The sequence below is a fragment of the Lepisma saccharinum genome, chromosome 18 (assembly GCF_977018435.1).
Source record: "Lepisma saccharinum chromosome 18, izLepSacc3.1, whole genome shotgun sequence".
Taxonomy (NCBI): Eukaryota; Metazoa; Arthropoda; class Insecta; order Zygentoma; family Lepismatidae; genus Lepisma; species Lepisma saccharinum.
Window position 1 is genome coordinate 20177436 of NC_139246.1, and position 23471 is coordinate 20200906.

The following is a 23471-nucleotide window of genomic DNA, read 5'->3' on the forward strand; positions in this document are numbered from 1 at the left end:
TTTTCGACATGACCTTTGATCTTCTAAGAATTGCACATCTTTTCCTAGTTCTACATCTGTCATGTTCTATAATAGAAATACCATTGTCATGTGCTATGTCAAAGAGTAGAAGAAGAGATTTGAGAAAGCTTTCACTCTCAGCTGGGAAGTTCTTCCTTGTTTTGTGTTTCCGAAGATTTTCGTATTGCACAATTAATTTATTGAGTTTTACTTTGGAATGTCCCTCTCTGACAGGCGTCACTGGAATGCCAGAAAGCTCCCAAAACTTTTCTGCCTTCAGGATAACGAATTTTATAACATCGTCCCTTTTATCTTCCTGCATGGGTCCACGATTGAGAAAAACAAAGTAGCGAAGCACATCCCCATTGGTGGGCAGTTGAGATCCTTTTTTTCGGGGTCAAATCTTGCAGTAAATTACTTAAGAGCCACGCTTCGGACACTTCTCTATCATCCTTTCTAAGTACCGGGCGGTTTGGTGTGGATGAAATTGAAGGAACTGCTTCATGAGGTGGTTCTTTTCCCATATTTACACTCATATCTGCCTTGGTTACAACCTATAAAAGAAAAATATAATAGGTTACAACTTGTTGCCATGTTGTTAATGTCCGTAAAATGAACAAAGTATATAAAATTACGAACAACAGATCAGACAACTATTTTTGAGGTGGGCGGGGGTCAAAACATGGCCTACAGACCTGAAAATTTGCAGGCGATTATGTTTCAATAATAGTAACAATATGGCAGGGGTGCACAAGAAACTTTTGAAAAATTTTTTTTTTGCAATGGTCTGGCTGATAATGACATAATTCGGAAGCCAAATCATGAAAGTTGGCCTAAAAAATCTTAAAAAATGAGAATTAAATAACAGGAATTGTATTATAACTTTTTTACAAGGATACATAGTCACTCTGCTTTTCAATACACTTGTTGCAGATGCCCTCTACAATTATTTTTTTTGGCATGGCGTGTAACCATCTGTGCACCGCCTCGATCACCACGTTGTCATCTGCAAACTTCTGACCCGGCAAATGTTTTTTCAAAGGTCCAAACAAGTGAACATCCGATGGTGCCAAGTCAGGACTGTATGATGGATGTTTCAACACCTCAAATTTCAGATCATGTATTGTATCCGTAGTATGCACAGCCATATGGGGGTGGGCGTTGTTGTGGAGCAACAATACTTCTTTTGAGATAAGTCCCCTATGTTTTGATCGTATGGCACTTGCTTACCAACATGTTACTGTATCAAGCCCTATTCACAGTTTGACCCTTCTCCTGGAAGTGCACCAATATAGGGCCATTGACATCCCAAAAGATTGTTAGCAACACTTTCCCAGCAGATGCCTGTGTCTTGAATTTTTTTTCTTGACCGGAGATGTTGGGTGCTTACACTCCATCGATTGTCTCTTACTCTCTGGTTCATAATGGTGCACCCAGGACTCGTCTCCTGTCACAATTTGATGAAGAAGAGCATCTCCTTCACGAGCATAACGGTTCAAGTGCTCCTCAGAGATTGTCTCCTGCGCACGTTTATGAACACTGGACAGATGCTTTTGTATCCATCGATTACACACTTTCCTATAGCCAAGGTCATAATGGATGATATTGAATGCAGATCCATGACTCGTGTTGCATTCCACGGCAATTTCATAAACAGTGACTTGCCTGTTGGCACGGATTCGCTGGTCTATCTGCTGTTTCACTGTCTCACTTCCCACGCAAACTATTCTCCTAATCCGCTGTTCATCACTCATGTTTTGTTTTCAGTTTTTGAATCTTTCCACCCATTCGTACACTCTCCCCTTACTTAAACACTTGTTTCCATATTGAACCTTCATTCTGCTGTAGATTTTAGAAGGTTTCACTCCCTCTGACCACAAAAAAAAACGAATTACACTTCATTGCTCTTCTTTGGTGCAGGTTAACAGCAGAGCGGCCATGTTGTATGTACTACTGCGCAGGTGCAAACTACTTGATCGTCCCGACACCTATGTGGCGTATTTCAGAGGAACGATTTTGTGTCCAGTGATACAATTTTTCGTTGTGCATCAATCTCCCTGAAAGTTATAATAAAATTCCTGTTATTTAATTACTGTACCTAATAAATTATTGCCACTATTAAATCTCCAACCCACGTATACAGGGTGTCTCATATGTAATAGCGCAAACTGATACAGGTGAAAGTACACGATAATAGATGCAAAAAAAAGTCTCAGTAAACATGGGTCTGCAAACGAGGCATTTTCGAGATAATCGCAAATGTGTGATTACAAGCTGCCACTGACTTCATTGTTTGTAAATGTCGTCCTAGTTGGTAAAATGCTAATAATGTGTGCAAATGTGTGGTTACAAGCAGTCATTGATTGCATTTTGTAAACACCGAGTGCTTTACTCCTTGTGCGGTCCGAGGTTTGCTCTTTGTTTACAAAACATAAAATTTCCAAGAGTTGGCGTTGTAATGAAACAGAACATTTTCGAGAAGTGGCATTGCAATCAAACAGAATATTTCCGAGAGGTGACGTTGTATGGATACAATCAGTACACAGTCTAATCGTACTGTGGGAGACATGTCAGGTGTGCTGGACTTCGTAGTGAAAATGGAATCTTACAATGCGGATATGCATTTTGTGTATGGTTTGGCTAACAGCAATGAACGGGAGGCTGAATGCTTGTACCAAGAAAAATACCCTGCTCGAAGGCACCCCGAGAGTCGCACATTTACTAGGCTACATCAGCACCTCAAAGAACATGGGAGCTTCGAACATGGTAGGAGAGCAGGTAGACCTGCACGCATTATGCCTGAAGTTGAGGATGTGGTGTTGGAAGCAGTAGAACACTCTCTACGAGGAGAATTGCCGCACAAGTGCCAGTAAGCCACAGTAGTGTATGGAGAATTTTACATCACAATTCTATTACCACCTCCGAGTTCAGTGTCTCAGTGATACGGATTGTGTTCCTAGAATGATGTTTTGTCAGTGGATGCAACAACAGGTTGTATGAACCCTCGTTTTGCAAGTAACATTTTATTTACAGACGAAACGGTGTTCACACGCAATTGTATTTTTAATTTTCATAATTCTCATGTTTGGAGTGTAATAAACTCACATGCTGTTCATGAGGCACCACATCAGCAACGTTTCTCATTGAATGTGTGGTTAGGGGTACTAGGTGATGGTCTCATTGGACAACACATGCTTCCAAGAAGACTCAATGGACCGAGGTACCTTCAGTTTTTGCAGCATGATCTTCCAAGATTGCTTGAGGATGTTCCCCTTGATCCACGTCAGAGTATGTGGTACATGTATGATGGAGTACCTGCACATTTTGCTGCTGCTGTGAGACAACATCTAACACTCAGTAATCATCAAAGATGGATAGGTCGAGGTAGGCCTGTACCGTGTCCTCCAAGGTCACCTGATCTAAATCCTTTGGATTTTTGTGTCTGGGGTCACCTCAAAAGCATAGTGTACAACACTCCCATTGACACGGTTGAAGAACTGGAACAGAGAATTGTACATGCTTGTGACCAATTCCGAAATGATCCGGGGCTGTGAATTCCAAACTCAATGTGGAATCATGTACAGTATTACATCCAGATGGAAGGACGACACTTTGAACACCTCCTTTAACAGGTACAAGCACCTCCTTTAACAGGTACAAGTGTACAGTAATTGTAACGTAGAACATACGTACTAGTAAAGTAGTGCTGTTTTCCTTGTTAAAGTAAGTAGAATGTTCAATAAAAGCAATGAGATCTCCTGATTTTTCATACTGTATTATTGGTATTTTACCAACTAGGATGATGTTTACAAACACTAATCACACATTCGCGATTATCTCGAAAACGGCTCGTTTGCAGACCCATGTTTACTGATACTTTTTTGCTTCTATTATCGTGTACTTTCACCTGTGTCAGTTTGCGCTATTACTTTTGAGACACCCTGTATTTGACATTCGACAATTACTATCTAATTGTTATCATTAATTAAGTATTTTGGAAATTTTATTGATTCAATTGCATGATTTACATGAAAGTAAAGGTTCATTCTACAAGATTTGTAGACCTAAAGAAACTTGTTTTTTTTCCCCCATAGCAGTGAAACAAGGCCGGTTGGATTTGGTGACGACTTTAGTTGAAAGTGGAGCAGCAGTCAATGCCATTTCCCTTCTTGGTGATAGAGCATTGAATATTGCAACATTGAATGTAAGTTTACATAATTATTAATGTGCCCTTTTCATAGAGCAAAATGTATGTGGTTGACTTTTCAGAGTTTTATTGTATTGTACACTGTCCGGAAAAGAACTCCAGCATTTAGAAATAAATATTTTTATTAGTATGTCTATCAGAGTCATACACAATATAATATCTCAAAGTTTTATTCCCTAGTGCATCTCAATGTGTGCACCATAAGTGCACAACAGACATGAAAGCAGTATTCTACTTCAGGCTGCACTTTGCTAACCAGATCATTGGAAATTGGTTCTGTTACTGCTGCCTTTATCACTGGTGCAGGACGCATGATGCTTACAATGTTTCCCTTCATCGTACCTATGCAAGATTTAGTTCAAGTGTTCACCGGTAGATGCCAGCAGTTCCAGACCCATGTGCAGACATGCCTTCACCACAAGCAGCAATGACATCACCACAAGAACAACAAGAACAGAAACCATGATCTGCTTAGCTGAGTGAGGTAGAATATTGCTTTGCTGTTACTGGTGCACACACTGAGTTGCACTAATTGGGAATGAAACTAGAGATATTATTATTCTTCCATTTTCCATGCTGTGTATGATTATGATTCCCAATCTAATTGAAACAAACAAACCCTGGAGTTCTTTTTTGGACACCTTGTATTTCGGTAATCTATCACGGTACTACCGTGCGTCCATTTCGATCTGCAGCCGAGAGATCGGGAGAAGCGTGGCGGGCGGCGCTGGCGGAGATGCCGACATTTGCGGCCTGAAATGCCCGCTTATTTTTATGGACATATGCAGACATTTATATAAATATTGCAAAACGAGCACTAACCTGTGTTATAAGAGTATGGTTTTAATTTTAGTAGCTTAGTGGCTGTATGTGCTGATGATTTTGACACTCCCATCTCCTGTGAAACACGGCGTAGAGGTTTGTTTGGATAACTTTCTAACGCTGCCCCAATTTCATCGAGTTCATCGAGGAAGCTCACGAAAACCATTGACTTTTAATGGTTTAGTCGGCAGCGTAATCTTGATACAGTGTTGCACATTCGAAACCTCCAAACGATCCCCATCGACACAAAACTCTTTCAAGGATATAAACTTAAGCAGGACGTTGCTGGTCAAAACTATGATTAAAATGTTTTATTATCTGTGACTCTTATCGTCATTTCTAAAGCGTATTTTTTTGTGTATATAATTGCAGAACTTGGATGAATTACAGATGATGAATTATAACCCAGGTTAGTGCTCGTTTTGCAATATTTATATAAATGTCTGGATATGTCCGTAAAAATAAGCGAGCATTACAGGCCGCAAATGTCGGCATCTCCGCCAGCGCCGCCCGCCACGCTTCTCCCGATCTCTCGGCTGCAGATCGAAATGGACGCACGGTACATCTTTTACAGCTTAACCAAGAAAAGAATCCCCCTGTCAAACTCATGAACTGAAGTAGACAGTCATTTGTTTTCTCCTCTCTCTTCCCCTTCTCTCATTCCTTTGGTCAGTACTGCAGTTTGTCAATGCAGGAACATGGTAATAATACATGCAGGCAGCTGATTGTATTGCCCACACTTCCTCCACCCACTTATGGTTGAAAACTCTACTACAGCGCCATAGGGACATTCTTATTGTGGTCAAGATGTAGGTAATTGTGATGTCAAGGATGAATGATAATTAAATGGAATAGATACATAGGATCAAACAAATGGATTATCTATTTCTTGGGGTTGTTTACAATAAAAGCAAGAATCATACATGGGAACCCACATAGGACATTCATTTAATTTTGTTTATACGGAGCATTCCCTGGCATTCGCTACGAGACTCGGCGGCAAGCGGCTCGGCATCTGCGCTTGTCTTTCCCGGTGAACGGGTCCGCGATAGTCGCACGCTACAGTCTGCTTTTTTCGCTCTCCCTGCCTTCACTCTCTTTCGCTTTCTGTTGACGTTGCAGACTGACGCCAGTATAATCCTCCCTCGGAAGTTGTGTTGTGTCGTGTCCATGTGTTGAAGATTGTGGCTTAATATGCACCACAAAAGGTTACATTACAACAAAGGATTTATCTTGTCGAGTGTTACTTCGAAAAAAGGAATTGTGGAGAAGTGCGACTATGTTTTGAAACGAAATTTCCTGTGAAAAGAAAAATGGGGAAATCTAAAAAATAAACTATACAAAGACAATCCGCACACCATCCATGAGTTAAAAGAGAGTATTGTACGAGAAATCGGGAGAATTATAGTAGACGAACTTGCACGTGTAAATGCCAATTTCCTTCGGAGATGCCAGGAATGTGTTGCAGCAGAGGGACATCATTTTCAACACCTTCTGTAGTCAAGGTTAGTACACAATATGAAAACTGTAATTTTAATAGCCGAGTCTAGTGACTGTCGCGCACCCCGTTCACCGGGAAAGACAAGCGCTGATGCTGGGCCACTTGCTGCCGAGTCTCATAGCGAATGTCAGTGAATGCTCTGTATATTCAGCCTACTCCTTCACTTGTTTGCATTCTGCTATTTGCTATGTTCTTCTGAATACAAGCAAGTAATTTGTATGCAGTACGGTAAATACACCATAGCTCGATGAGGTACATGATAATTCAGGTACAACTTGTTGAACTAGGGTAGTTGTCTCTTGGTCTTCTATTTTTATGTTGAACTAACTGTTCAATTATTCTTTTCAGAATGATTTTGACATTGCAAAATATTTGATTGAGAATGGGGCGTACCTTAAAAGTGCCGATTATGTGGACTCGCCTACTTTGGTAGCTGCAGAAAATGGAAATTCAGAAATGCTTTCTTTTCTGATTGCCAACGGTGCCGACATAAATGCAAGGTCTGTATGTTTTTATTTGGAATTTTCATACCGCTCTACCAAGAGGAGAAAAAAACCCTCTCGCGAGCATCTAGCATGGACAATGCAATCATCTGCTTGCCCTTCACTGCCAAAGTATGTGGCTTGCTTCAACTCATCCTTGTCAAATTTATTTAGTGCCAAGTGTTTCTGTCATTTAGGGGGAAAACTATACACAGCAAAATATGTAATGTTTAGCGTTGTTGAATGTTTTGACAGCAAAGGAAGAGAGGGAAGTTATAAATGTGGCAGCATGAGACACTCTGTCACATGCGATGGGGAATATTTTTGTCTGCGGTAACTGCAAGAGGAGTAAACAAATGACTGTCCACTTTAGTTCGTGAGTTGGCTATGGTCTTTCTCTTTTTGGTACGACTGCACACTATGCTGTACACATATAGGATATTTGCATGACATTTGTTTGACCTATTATTGCTTGTACCTTGAATATGAATTTAAAGTTGTGGGTGCTTCAGCACGTAGGCTATTTTGCATGTTGTACAGCCAGCCCCTTACCAGAAATAAAATAACTGTAATGTCGTATCACCAAAAATATGAAAATATTCCGACTTCGGTTAAAAGCTGAGGCTACAAAGGGGCACTCACCACACATAAGAACAAAACACAGGACAGCACACACACAGTCCTACGAATATTATACTGCCCGTAGCTTCAGACACCAGAGCCTCGTTAGTCTGTGCACTATGCGAAAGTGAGAGTGACAATTGGAGGTACTATGTGGAAGGGCACCCCTTACACCCTAGCTGGTACCTTGTAGCACTATCTGAGCTTATCATGAATATACTAAAAAGTAGAAATGGGATAGATTAATTGGTATTGGCCAATAAAGGCACATCGGTGTATAATTTTTCCCGTGAACACATGGATAATTGTACTGATCTTTATACAATAAATAGCCTTACCTTTGTGCAAAATCCAGTCATTTTATTTTTATGAATAAATTATAGAATTCATATATCCTTGTTTTTGTAAAGTGTGCCCAAACTTTCATTTTATTTTTCTCCTAAAGCAAAACCTGTTACAGTTACCTGGTTAAACATAGATTTATTATTAAGGCAGTGAATGAATGAATAAAACATTCAAGTTGCTCATGGACCATTTGCAATTTTATATCATATTAATTTAATATTGGTTACTGGTATCACTAAATTGATCATTATTAGCAAGAAATTCACATCGGTCCATCGTTACAATTTTTTTAGTAGTTGACATTAGTTTTAGTGAATGCAAAGATCAATTTTAATTTGCAAACGTGATATATATATGTTGATCAGACAATAATTGCTTTTGAGATAGAAATTCAGATCATGATTTAAGTTTATTGTCTTTTTTCCCCACAGAACAGTTTCAGGGGAGACCACATTCCAAATTGCTTGTTTTGCAGGCAAAATTTTGTGTGTGAAGATTTTACTAGAGCATGGTGCCAGCCCTATTAGTGGACTTCACTGGGCAGATGATCCCGAGTAAGTGGAGTTGGAAATTAAGAACCCAAGATAACCACTTAGACTTTTTAGTTTTGCAATTTTCATCAAAATTGGTGTTGATTAGTTGGCCAATTATTGTAAAATTGTCAATATGAACTCCATATTAATTAAAATACATACTTAAGTGCCTTTTCATTACTGCATGGTCATTTATTCCTGTTTTCGGTCCACCTTCTTGAATGGTGTTCCTTATATAACTTCATAATATTCCATTTTGTGCCTTTTTTGTTCTCTTAAGACACTTTTTAAAATATTGAGTAATTAAAGTTTAATCCCAGAACTGATATCTACAAATACTTAAATTTTGATATGACTTTCAGCATTTTCATGTTACTTCTCGAAGCAATGGGGCTGGAGAACATTAGGAAATACTTTGTACGTCATGAAGTGCAGGAAGTATTCTATGATGATAACTATGAGGAAGCATATGACAAGAACGAAAGAAGTCTCATCTGTATAGCATTAAACAAAAGAAAGTAAGTAAATAGTATTTGTGCATGTGAAAATTCATATTGAATTCATTGATGCATGATTAGGCTTATTGAGACTAGGTCTGTAATTCGTGGCTGGATATGAATCATTCAAGACTCCTCCCTACATGAATGGTTGGCACTCTGGGCCTCCCTGATGGCATGGCGGTAATGTTTGCCACCTTGTAATCAAGGGGTTTCAGGTTTGATACCTGGTGGAGGCACATACAGTGTGCGTCAAATCTCCTGCATGTAGCGATAGCCAATAATAGGGCACTGCAGCTGTGCCATGATGAAATCGCACACGGAAAAGAGACAGTGTGGTTGAGCGAAACTCCTTGTCACGGAACTAGGCAATGCCACACGTCTGTGATTTGCTGGTGCTTTTCAGCAGTTCAAGGCCATATGCAGGAGATTTGACGCGCACTCTAGTGATTCGGATTCCACTTTATTGAAGTCAAGATGGCGTATGGTAGACAGAGTACGTTTCTTCGCTCCTCTACTACCCTCAAGTTTAGCCTATGTTATTGTAGTGTTTTGTGCCATTTGTCTCTCAACGTCATGAATCTGTGAAGTTACACCCTGGCTCGTCACTGTGGGCTAGGAATCCTGTCATCACCAACTGGGTCCTTGGTTATAGAAGTTACTTTCTTCCAGCTATCCAAATTGTTCCCGAGCTCTCTGCAGCCATTTCTCGGCCGCCGGTACAATGGGACCCGCACCCTCGAGGTAAGTCAGCAACCCTCGCCAGCTACCTTCACTTCCTGTGCCTCGCGCTCCTGTATGATGACCTTCATCTGAATCCCGGGCCCCTCCAACAGAATGCTACCTCCTTCTCAGTTTATTACCAAAATGCTCAAAGCATAAAAAATAAACTCACCGACTGCACTACTCATCTGACAGAGCTGTTGAGCTGCGATTGCTTGGTGTTTACGGAGACCTGGCTGAACGACACTGTTCCAGACAATGAATTGCCTTTTGCGAATCACTTCAGTATTCTTCGAAATGATCGGCCAGTTGGAAGGGGAGGGGGTGTGATGGTGTGCGTGAATGTGAAGTGGAAAAGCAAAATTGGAAAGGATCTGAACCATGATTGTGAAATCGTGTATGGTTGAAGTTAACATCGAAAAAGGTAGGAAAATTTTAATTGGCTCGTATTATCGACCGAACAAAAACTCTCCCTTGCAAATTCTAGAAGCCTGCAAGGATTCAGTCTTGGCAGCCTTAATGTGTGGTGACATAATGCTTTTTGGTGACTTTAATCTTTCCATCGATTGGAACACTCCCACGTCTGGTACTGCAAACTGCCTGGCTGACCAATGGTTCATGGACACATTCGTGAATGGTATTGGATTGAAGCAATTCAACATGCATAAAACTCGCGGTGATAGCAACTGAGACTATGTCCTAGCAACACTGCCTGATCCAGAAGTAACCCCGGAAAGAAACATTTTACCATCAGACCACGATTCACTAGATGTCCTTGTGTACCTGCCTCCCGTGGAGAAGAGAAAGTCTCGGCCGCAAAAGCATCCTTATCACCTGTGGCGGAATGCACCGTGGGACGACATTCGCCGAGCTCTTCATTTCTACCCTTGGTGTCTGGTGCAGGATGATAACGTCAACAAATCAGTGGAGATGTTTGTGCATGTACTACACGCTGTGATTCATGACTTCGTGCCGACCAGGAAACAGAAATCTACAAAATATCCAGTGTGGTTTGACAATGAAGTTCTCCTGGTGTTAAAGAAAACAAAAAGGAAGCCTGGAATCTGTGGAAACGAAGCCCCAATGTGCATATACACCAAACCTTCTGTAGCATTAGACGTCACTCCAAGTATCTACTTAAGAAAAAATATAAGGACTACGTAGACAATGTAACAGCACAGTGCCTTACCAATTCAAAGACATTCTTTACATTGTTAAATTCAAGAAAGCAAGAATCACGCGTCCCCTTGGAAATCAAGTACAAATCGGAATCAGCCTGTGGAGATAAAAGAGTGCACTTATTCAACAATTTCTTTCACGAAAACTTCACCTCGCATGCTACAATCAACCCACTCCCCAACGTGCAGTCGGTCTGTTCACACTCTCGCTCCACTATCAAAACCTCTTCTCAAAAAGTTAAATCTCTCCTTGCCTCTGCTCTTTAGGACCAGATGAAATTCCCACAATTTTCCTCTGTAACACAGTTGACTTCTTGGCTCATCCTCTCTCTCTCTTGCTAAATAGGTGCTTCTCTGAAGGCATGTTTCCTCAGATGTTCAAGAAAGCCAACGTTGTACCCATTCACAAACCTGGAGATAAAAATAGTGCTACATCATACAGACGAATATCACTCCTATCACCTCTGTCTATAATCTGTGAAAAAATAATTAACTCTTCAAGCTGGTTCGACGTACACGTGTACGGACCCTCAAGGTGCTTCTAGAGGCGGTTCGACGTACACGTATACGTCCCGTGTAGTAGTGACGAAATGATGCATATTCTGCCATCTGTTGTTTTCCCACATGAACAAAAATGCATGTAACTCAAGAGTAGACTGCAATGTGCTGCCAACTGTTGGTTTTCCTTCCAATTACATGAAATTATGTGCGATTGCATCACTTTCGTAAAAAAAACAGCTGAGAAATGTCGTCACACGAGCAGGTAAAGGGCATCGAAACGGACGAAATTTGTGCGTTTTTAGAGGAAAGTGACAGTGAAGGTTCATTTCTATCTACAAGTGAAAGTGAAGTAAACTATGCAGAACAGGAAATAGATAGTGTCAGTGATAGTGAAAGCGAATTAGATGGCAATACATCCTCACCTGTTGCATCATCGAATGTAACCTGGAACTGGAAAGAAGTTGAAGACTCTTTCAAAGCAAATAAACTTGCGTTTTGTGGATTGTGCGGTCCCCAAAAGCAGTCAATAATGTTCTTGATCCCTTTTTCTTGTTTTTTTACACAACACACAACGTTGGACTTCTAAACTAAGAAGAACACAAGACAGGAGGAGTACTTTCTAAGCGCAACATGTAGGTTCTTATTTTTATTATTATTTTTGTTATTATAGTATAAATATCATTATTTATAAATTTTTGTGTAGTGTGAAGTTTCGTTTACAAGTACTGAAAATGTTATTGTAATTGAACAAAGGGTTTTTAAGATATGTTCAATTTTATGCGAAAATTGCTGTTTTGGTGATTTAAAATTACCGCCTCTTGCAATGGCTGATGGGTATTTAACTCCCAGCTTTAAGGGTTAAGGACAGATTATTCAGGTTTACATCTCCCCATATCAGTACTGCCCAACATGGTTTTCTTCCAGGTAGCTCTTGCTTGACTAATCTTTCAGTTCTCCTTTCACATGCCACTAGGGCTATTTCCAAAAATTCCCAGCTAGATGTGATATACTTGGATATTTCAAAAGCCTTTGACAAAATAAACCATGCTTTTATTCACAAATTACAAACTAGGTTTAACTTATACATGGCAAATTTCTCTCCTTAATCCAGGATTATCTACACTCACGGACACAGCGTGCCACCCTTTCAAGCGCTTCTTATGATTTTCTTCCTGTCTTGTCTGGGGTGCCACAAGGGAACATCTTGGGCCCTCTCTTCTTCATCCTATACATGGACGATCTCCCTCAAAGACTTTCCTCACTTCCTGTCAATATACTGATGTTTGCTGACGACTGTAAACTTTTCAAAGAAATCTCAACCACGCAAGATGCTGTGATTCTCCAGAATACTCTTTCCGAACTAGTCACGTAGTGTAAGTAGTGGAATCTACAACTTAACCTGCAGAAATGTTCCTCGATCACAGTCTCTTTAAAAGAGAACAAGATACATTCTCACTATGTTCTTGAAAGCAATTATATTACTACAGTTGCGACCCAAAAGATCTAGGTGTTATCATAGATGAAAAACTGAACTTTAAGGAACACATCGCAGCTACAACTAAAAGTGCAATGCCCTCTTAGGCCTCCTCTACAGATTCACTGAAATTGAAACTCCAACTTCTCTTAGCCTATTTTTCCAAGTCATTCATTTCTCCGATTCTTGAATACTCCTCTCCAGTCTGAATCATGGCTTCCAATACTAATCTTTGCAACATGGATTCTGTCCTCAGCTTCTTTACTGCCGTTGTTAGTTATAGAATTCCTTCTCTGCGGCATCTTCAGAAACTTGACATCCTGACTACTTTGAACATTCAGTTACTGCAGACCCGACACGATATGGCCGATATGAAATTTTTCTATAAATACATCAATGGAAAACTAAGATCAGAATTTCTACTTACAGAATTCAATTTCCGAGTTCCCTCTCGATCGACCCAAAACACTGAATTGTTCCACAACTCTACCGCTAGGCTTTCCCTTATACAGCGTGCTCTGATCCACAGGCTGTTCCAGTTCTATAATAAACTACCCACAAACATAGACATTTTTTCCCCTGAAAGTATTTTCCGATCTTCTCTGAGAATGAATATGTAAATCTTTTGTTTGTTTCCTTTTGGGCTTATCATGTTTATATTTACTTTCTTTGTTTTTACCTAAAACCATCTTGACTTGTTCTTGTTGATTTATTAGATTTTTCAGTGTAAAATGGCCTTACAAGTGCACACCAATTCAATTATTCAATCAATCAACCTAGTGGAATCTACATAATGTTGGAGTTGACACTGCCTGTCAGAACAATGGACCGTATTAGTGGTAACGTCCCATCAGACAATGTGTTTTTCACCTATTCAATTCGATTGAAAGTTCCATCGGAAGGGGTAGCTTTAATTATTGTGACAGCAGTTATGAAACAAAATTGTGATGTGTATCGTACATCAATGTAAAGATGAGATTTCGGAGAATATGTCTCCATTAGTAACGAAACCCTTAATTAGAAGTCTATAGTGTATTATTACTGAATTTCATAGTAAATTTAGCTATAAAGTATTATATTTTCTTATAATTGGTGAGAAAAAGTCTTAAGTTACTAGTCAGTCATAATTGTATTTTTATGGAACTGAACTGATACGAATGCCGATCTATTGCTGTCAGCTGATACAAGTGGTATTCAAAAGTATCGATTGGATTTTATTTACCATTACCACCCAATACTTTTCCACCTTTTTGATGTTGTGTGGGAGTCTAATTCTTGGAAGTTATGCAAAATTAAAACTTTCCATTTGTTTTGCACCAAGATTGTGTGAGAAACTGTATTTTGTGATTACATAACAGTTATGTTTATATTCATCTGTAATTTTTAATATTTTTTAATTGTTACAATTTTCAAGCATCAGTAATGGTGGGAATTGATAAGAGTATTGGGATCAGTATAGGTATAAGTTTAAAGGGCTCAGCCCTGTTTTTTTCTTATATTTATAATTGCTTTTGTGTTGTTTTTTTATTGCAATGACACTTTGTTTTTTCTTGAGATTCTATGCATGTTTGAATGTAAGAGGCTAACTCAAGTGAAAACTTGAAATTTAGTTCAATTTTTTTCTTATACATTTTTGCATGTAAGCTGTCATCAGTTTGTCATGTTTGAACAAAGACTCTTCATAAATACGGAGAAACTAGTACTCACTTTTATCCACGAAACTCTTTTTAATTTTTCGATTAATTTCAGTGGCCACTGCCACCATCCTCATTGGAACTTGCTGTACACTGAAATTAATCGAAAAAGAAAAAACAGCTTCGCGGATAAAAGTGAGTACTAGTTTTCCATATTTATATACTACCGCTTCTCTCTTTTCCCAATTATGAAAGACACTTCAGTTTTGTAAAATAAACATGAGTTATCCCACAAGGAAGTTGCATTTCTCTAAACAGTCATACTGCAACAGTATTTCCTGTGATGATTATATGTAGAGGCACATATTTTTGGTAAATAAAAAGATAAAATTTCGGTACAAAAACTGAGTCAATTTCGGGTTCAAAAGCGGTAAATAAAATAAAATATCGGTGTTATAGCGGTGAAAAAATGGATGAAAAGTGGTATTGGTTTTAAAATTGTGAAAATAATCCTAAATTTGATTTAAAAACTACACTTATTCCACAGAATTAACATTTCACTTCTAATAGCACATTTATGTAGTTATCAGAGCATTAAGTTTATTTCTGTGTAAAGGAGTCCATTTTTGCTTCTCCAATATTAATAGCAGAATTAATCAATTTTCCGGGAATTGCGTAACTCTAAGGATAATTCAGACCTCTGAAGGTCTCGTGTCGGTGAATAAACCCTGAATTTCGTGTTTAAGAGTTAATTTCGCTTTTTGCAGTTCATTTTGCATTATTTCGTGACAAAATATGGTCACAAAATGCACCTCACACCTTTCAAAAACATGAAAAATTAACACTACAATGTGTTTTTTCAAATTTCGTTTTTTCGTCAAAAACGAAATATGCATGCCCCTAATTATATGTTTATACCACTCTGTAGTTCTAGCGTAAAGTAGAGGAGATCCAATCTAAACAATTGTGCATTTTACGGAAAGCTAGGACTGAGCTGATATCGGCCGATACTAAGGGTATTGGTATCGGAAAGTATCAGTTGATATTTTTGCACCGAAACCAGCTGATACCATTGTCTTTGAGTCGCTAGAAGCGTAGCCAAAACCAAAATTGGTTCCTTTTCAAAGGTTCGTTCACCTTTTCCAACTTACATTGGGTTTTGAAAAAAAAATAGTTGTGCATTTGTTGAATGAATCTGTACTCCGTGAACAGCAAGTACGTGACACAAAGATCCATACGCAGATCAAACCCACAGTTAAGTCCCTGCAAATGAAGCGTAACATGAAATTATCCCCATGGGAGTTCGCAGCTTCTGTTTAGTTCTGTTCGAAGTCTACCAGGCTTTCTTCGTACAGATCCATCTCGTGTATCAATAACCTCAATGAGGTCTCGAAACCAATGATGCACCCACCTGTAGGTAATCCTTCCACTTTTTTTCGTGTTTGTAGACATCTCCCTCTCTTTAGAGACCTCCCGCAGTGAAAACAGTCATTGCCCACGTGAGTGGTGGACGTGTCTTAGACATAGCACATAGCATTTTCCTGGAAATTCAAATGCCTGGGCTAATCCACCTTTTCCTTTCCTACTTTAAACTTTTGTTGTCCCGACCTGGAGAACTGGGTTTCTCCAGGCATGTTTCGACACAGGGAATGCAGCAGGGGAATAATTTTCTTTGAACGACAGATTATGGCAGTTAGTTTCTGGAAAGTGTAGTGATGAGTTTGGATTTTCTTCCACGACAAGCGATAGAACTATGCTTTTTTTTTTTGGCCGAAAATATATATATCCAAAGCAAACTTACATCGGAATATCACTGTACTGAAGTCAATTGCGTGATACAGAAGCAAGAGACTGGCAAGTTTTCATTCTCTCCTTACTTTTTGTTTAATAAAGAGAATAAAAATTAGTAAAGGACAAAAAAGAGACGAGAGTGATTTTACATTACAGCTTTACTGTTAGTTTTAGACGTTGTTTCCGAGCCTGGTAAATCGCCAATTATTCTTGTACTCACAGATGATTTAATGTTAGTTTGGGGAGAGGGATCCCTTAGTTTTAGAGGAGGTTGAAGAGGCATGATCTCATCTTTCAACATGGGGATGAGGGAGGGGAGACGACAACAACACGATTATCTCGCCCTTAGCTTCTATTAGTATTTCCCTCATATTTGAAACATCTGATCGATTGTCACTTATCTAAAAAGAAGACTGTAAAGTTGAGATGCATCGTTGCAACAGTGCATCGTTTGGTGAGTTAATTTGTTCATCACTACTCGTCAGAAATGCATACGTATAAAATGTCATAATAATTTCACCCCCCCCCACACACACACATGTGTATACATTTATGTATATGTGTATTTATAATACTTCCTTTGTTAATTTAAATTGGAATTATTCAAGTATCGGTTCAAAGTGGTATCGGCTCAGTCCTACGGAAAACTGAATTCTGAATGTGGTGCATCTCAATCTGATGGCACTACTGTTCAAGTCCAATTCTGGATTTAAAAAAAAGTACACTGTATTCATGCATACATATGATAATTAATTCAAAAGTTGTTCATTTAGTCCTAAGAGAATTAATTTAATTTTCAAATAAAAGAATTGAGTTTTGACCATTTTGAATTAGTCAGCCTTTCTCTATATTTCAGCAAGAAGTGTCTGAAAGCAGTTCTAAATGCTAACTTTGGTAAAGATGTGTATGAGGAGCCAGAATGGTTGGAGCTTGATATAACTATGCAAGTCGATCGTGGAACTATTACTTTTGGTGCCTTAAAGTATGGAAATGTGCCTCCTGTCAGTAAATTGTGCATGGATCTTCTCTATGGCGAAGAGGACATTTTGGCGAAACTTGATATTTTGTTAACTGCAGGTAAGTTGCATACCAAGGTTCACCCAATGAAGGCACACAGTGGTATGCCCACCCCCAATTAGCATATTTGTGGACTGAATCAAAAACAACTCTCACATACCAGGGTTCACAAATTTGTCATTTATATTCTTAGATTTGATCTGGAAATTATCCCATTTAACCGGTAGCGGACGATAGCCTCTCCTGTCTATGGACTATGGGGGTTTCCAGGCATGGATTTTACAAATGTACAGTCATGTATGAAAAAAATGATAGCAGGAGAACTATTTGCTATAGAATAGTGAGATTCGTTTTCTTTTTCTTCCCAATCACAGGCCTTTCAAGGAAGGTGAAATTCTATATTTCCAAATATAGAAGGAGAATCTGTACACAAGTTGCTGAAGTGAAAATTTACTACACAAAGAATAACAATTTGTACCCTTGCACAGTCATTGTGATTTCATGTAACTTATTTGCTTTATTTTCATGTCTGCTCTGTGGAAAAGTAGGAGAGTGAGATATTATATCAAAATAGTGTTTTACTGGAAGCCTTTCTGATAAATTTAAATACATAATTCAATGATCTTCTGACCTTATACATCCATACACATCATAACATTGACATTTTTTTCTCCTGAAAAAAAACAAACAACAACAACTCTACTTTATTAAAGATAGAAATAATAGTCATTATGTTTCGTGGTTTGAGTAAGTCATACCCTCATATGTATTCAATTGAACCAAAAAAACAAAAAAAACAAAACTGAAATGTCACGTGAAGTTTTGGAGAAATGGCACATTATTTGCTGCCACGTGGTGATGGTTGATCTGAAAAGAAAGTGTGGTGCAGCAGCCCACCTATCGACTGTCGGCCTCACTCCCACCTTCGATCAGTTTCGGGGTGACGTGTGGTCAGCATGACAAACTCCCATTTGTTGTTATAGGTTTCAGTGACTGGGTTACTCTACTCATTTAGAGCTCCCCAATTTTTTTTACAATGGTGGGTGGCCACCAGTTCTATACACAGGCCAAAATCTCAGGAGAAAACATGTTTCGCTTACCCCCAAGAGCTTCGATTCTGCACGCATCCCATAGCCAGAGTCCAAAGCATGATGCTTTATACTGCACAGCCACAGTGTGGAAGTGACCAAATTTACCAATGTGTAATATGCTTGGCATACTGATGTCTTTGTTATATTTTTTTTAAAGACTTCCACATTATGATTGAATTATAAGTAATAAATCAATAACTGTCTATTTATTTGTGTTTCTGCCATGTATTAATTATCTTTCTTGTATTCGGTAGGCCTTAGTGTGAATCCAGTACATAAAGGTAGCATTCCACCTCTGGCTGCCTTAATGTACTTTAGCTGCGACTCGGATATCCAAAGGGAAATGCTCAAAAAATGTGCAGAGTTCCTTATTGAAAGAGGAGCTGATGTTGATTATCAATCGAAGTAAGTTTTTTCCCACTAATTAATTTATTGTAACCAATAGAGTTCTAGTACTGTAAGAAGTCAGGTGGCATCTGGCGAGTGATTCTTTGATGGAGGAGGTGTGGCAATGTGTCCCCTCCCCCTTCTCAAATTTCAGAAGGGTCTGTTGTATTGCGCTTCTTTCCAACATTTCTGTGAATGACACATCTAATCATAATCCCTCGAAGCCCAAGCCTGGAAGTTAAGTAGAGGCCGGTCCTTAGAAAAGTGTCATTTATTGAGGCTCCAAAACCAAGTTACTGTTGTCCCCAAGATAAAGTAAGAAACGTACGTGGCACCATGCTATGAAGTTACATATTAGGTGGCTGTGGTGTTAGTCTCTCAGATTTTCGATCCAGGTATTTTTTTTAAGGTGATTTGATATCCACCAAGCTCCAACCACCTTTACACTCCCCCCTAACCCCGGGTTTCCTCTAGACACTGATTTATTTGGGACTGCGTGAACTCTGGAGCTGCTTTGTGCAGGGTTAAGGCTGGAATAATTCTGACCTTAGATCACACACCCAGGGAATCAAACTTGGGTCTCCCAAGTCCCAAGTGCCAGTCAGCAATGTCAAGAATTCTGCTAGATATTGATTTTATTTGAACGTATTCAACATAATTTTAAGGACATAAAAGGTAAAGTGTTCCCCTGTGCTTAGCACCATGCCATGAAGGCATATAGGGGGTGTGGGGGTAACGCCCCACACTTTCTTGATCCGGTCGTGAGTGGGGGTGATGTGATCAGCACCACGCCCCTGACCGCCTTTACCCCCCAGGGTTTCCCCTAGGTACCCATGTTATTCGATGCTGGGTGGGCGCCGGGGCCACTTCCAACGTTAGAAAAGTTCCCAGATTTGAACCGGCCGGGGATCGAACCCGGGACCTTGAGCATGGTAGTCAGACGCATTACCGACTGAGCCACCGTGGCCGCTAAGGACATAAGTTGTTAAAATTTAATTTATACTCAAAAAAGCATAATAAGGTGTACATACATATTTAAGAAACCAATTTTGTCAACTATTAATTACTTTTCACATAGAATATTTAAATGTAGGGGCAGATTTAAGAAGAATTAATGTACACAAGACTTACTTGTGCTTTGTTAGAGTGAAATTTTCTTCATGTTTCAGAGATCAAAAATAGAGGAAACAGGATGAAGATAGGAAAAAATATACTGAAATATGTTGTTTTATGTAAAGTAAATTAGCACATATGTAATATCCTGGCAAATATGTACCATAAAACTTATGCAAAATCATGTCAGTTATATAATTCGTTGACATTTTCCTGTTCAAGGTATGTATCTAAAAAGGAATAGAATATGTAATTACGTACAAATCCGTGCTCTACTCATGACCATTTTTAGGAAGACAGACTTTCAGTGTTTCTCCCCCTCCCAGTTATCTGAAATCAGAAAATGATTTTGCTACATTTCATTAGCATAATATTCAGAAAAATATCATTAAAGAGAAGACAAGAAAATATGAAAAGTTCCTCATCCAGAAAAAACAGCCAGTTGAAATGGATGATATGGCAGTGATATCAAGGAAGAATTCAAATTGCTCTTTTTTTACTTTGTCAAAAAGGAATAAAATCAAATTGTGTTTCAAATGTGAATTTCCATACAGCTTTGTGAATTGCATTACAAAAAAAATGCTGTATTCATATTGTGAGAAAATTTCTCTCTATACGCATTATATATAGAGCTGAGCCGATACCCATACCGATATCACTGCTTAAAAATTGTAACATTTAATAGTAGTTCAAGATATTGATTAATATTAATGGGTGAGTATTCCACTCCAATTGTAAGCATCAATTTACAAGATTTTTGCTTTAAAATATTAAAAAATTACATCAGAACATAAAAAAAACCTATTATATAATACAAATTCAGTTTTTCACATAATATTGGTACAAAAGCAATGGAAACTTCTAATTGTGTATAACTTCCAGGTTAATTAAACTCAATGAAAGTGTCATGTGGCATTTTTGCGGACCCCATGAAAGATCAAAATGCCGGAAAAGTATTGGCTGGTGCTGGTAAATAAAGTTTAGGGATTGAACCGATTAATCGGTACTGTCGGTGTCAGCTGATATAGGCATTGGTGTATCGGTAAAATTACCGATCCGATATATAGATTAATATCTGATAATTTAGTGCAAAATTCTGTCATTTTGTTGTAATTTTTATGGATAATCTCCATGCCCGACTTTCTAAAAAAGTAAATGTATAAATATGCAATTTCTTTTCACTGCAGTCACCTTGAAACACATGTTTATTAAGGAGGTCAATGAACCTTTCAGGTTCTTCCAGGACCATTTCTAATTTTATATCATATCGGTATCGGTAAATTTTATATCTGCACTTTGTCGGTATCGGCCAAAATTCCATATCCCTAATAAAATTCAACAGATACTTTCCAATTGGCTCGGCCCTAATTGTATGTTTACATGATAAGATGGAAGAATTAAACAAGGCTTTCTGAAATTTTAGAAATATTGACAGGACTGCAGATATGCAAATTGAGAACATAATTTCAGAACAGAGAAATTTCATGTACAAGTATTGGAATGCCATCTTATATGAATTTTGTTTGCAGTTCTTGTTTCCACAGAGTTTTAGAGTTTGGTGCATGTGGTAATTTCTTATGTTCTCTTTGCATTCACAGGCTTGAGTGATCTTTTCTTTTTTTTCATTCAGGCAAAGCAAGTTTCCAGGACCCGATAGCATAGCCCTGGCATGCGTTTGCAATCCAGAAGCATTGGAGTTTCTTCTCCAGTATTCCAAGTTCACCCACATCGACGTGGTCAGATGGTGCTGCAACGACATTGTCAAACACTTCGCATATCTCAATGTAGAGGGAAAATTCTATGTTGAGCAGCGGCTGGTGAAAGCACTTACGATATGCTTCTCTTTTGGTGCCACAGGTATATGTCAGCGTGAAGTCAAGAACTTGGAGAGTTGTCTCAATACACAGCCAGATTTATGGAAGGATGTACATTCGATGATAGGTATTGTTGATTTGTACTTATGTAGTAATAGGTTCTTGCTTGCACTTGCGTATAAAATAAGTAGAGTTGACCTGATACTGATGTATCTTAACACTAGAGTGGTGGGAGGAGTCAAAATGACCCCTACCTTCACCGTTTCTTTAATAACTGTCACGTTTTTCTTATTTTTTCCTTGAAATTGTGTGACTTTTCATAATTCTTCGTAGTTTTTAAGATGGTATATTGAAATCTACAAAATATAGTTTATTTCTGTGAAATTTCATGTTATACCCCTAGAACAGCAGGAGGGGTAATTTGACCCTTGTAAAGTTTCATTTATGCATGCTGCAATATCAGCCTTAGGTTGTGGTTCCTGTGTCATTCTGTCTTTAGCATGTTCCAATTGTCACAATTTACATCTCGTCATGTAGGTAGTCTTCTTGGACCAAGAAGGACGTCTCCGAACGTATTGCATCAAGTAGCAGTTTCTCATGGTGAAATGTTGCATATTCTGAAGTGGAAGTTGTTGATTATTATATATTATTTTTTGTAGTGAAAATGTATCACAAACCACCTAAACACTTTGATTATAATACATAAAGCACAGAAAATAATATAAAGTAGAAATATGTTTCCATTCTAAAAAGAATAGAGTTTTTAAATGCATCCCTCTCCGCTGTTCTAGGTGGATCAGATCCTTTGTCGTTCTAGTGTTAATCAGCCAATACTTATCAGAGCACAGATACCTCCCAGGGTTCACAAAATGCATAATTTTCATAAATTTTGCCCAAGTATTATGTAAAGAATTTGATTTTGCAATTAAATGAGTTATTTTTAATATTCTGATTATGACACATGTCGAATTACGAATATTTAACGCTGGCATATTGATATGGTATAGTTTGCAAAAGATACTTGTGTATTAAAAATTTGTAAATATGCTGAACTATGCGTTAAGTGGTTACATTGTTTAGGTAATGGTGAGAATTGTTAAGAGCATTAGCATATGCTCAAAGTTGTATCAGCTTGGCTGATAAGTTAATTATAGTGTGTACTGCATGGTACTTTAGTAGACTAGCAAGGCTCTCTCTGACATCGGAACTCACTGCCAGAATATTCTCCGTGTGGCTTGTGTGTTTGTGATGTTCTTTTATATATTTTATCTTATTACCCTTCGTCCTCATCTACGCAATCAGCTACATGGCACTTCCTATAGTCTGTGTAATTTGCACCATTTATTGCCATCATTGGTGGTGTTAAATTTTCTCGTGTGGGCGGGCAACTAAATAGCTGTCAAAGATCTGGGGGGGGCCACTTCATATAAAATAATTGTTATTCATATGGTTATTATGTGATCCTAAAAGTAATTCATCATCCAGTAATACTAAGTTTAAATATTAGAGTAAAAATGCTCCTACATGGAAGTTCATGTTTAGGAATATTACTATTTATCCTTTATCCAGGGCTAGTAGAGGTTCTGGGTTTGAATGTTCCCATATATTTTTGAAGTTTCCTATCATATTAATCATGATCAGTATGCTGTATTTTTATCACGAAATTTGCCTATTACATTTTCACAGGCTGGGCCAGTAATTGGCACTGCACCTGAACACTGTTGATGGTCCACTCATGTT

At 38.5% G+C, this 23471-nt stretch overlaps 1 protein-coding gene across 1 annotated transcript in view; it reads left to right on the plus strand.

Annotated features, from left to right (window-relative positions):
- Positions 1–23471, plus strand: part of LOC146001892 (uncharacterized) — a 42514-nt gene that overhangs the window by 17660 nt on the left and 1383 nt on the right. Inside the window, exons 4-10 of the mRNA XM_083139609.1 lie at positions 4095–4204; positions 6879–7030; positions 8410–8532; positions 8874–9029; positions 17166–17386; positions 18672–18822; positions 21548–21858. Coding sequence (XP_082995735.1) covers positions 4095–4204; positions 6879–7030; positions 8410–8532; positions 8874–9029; positions 17166–17386; positions 18672–18822; positions 21548–21858 — 1224 coding nt within the window. The remainder of the gene's footprint in view (positions 1–4094; positions 4205–6878; positions 7031–8409; positions 8533–8873; positions 9030–17165; positions 17387–18671; positions 18823–21547; positions 21859–23471) is intronic.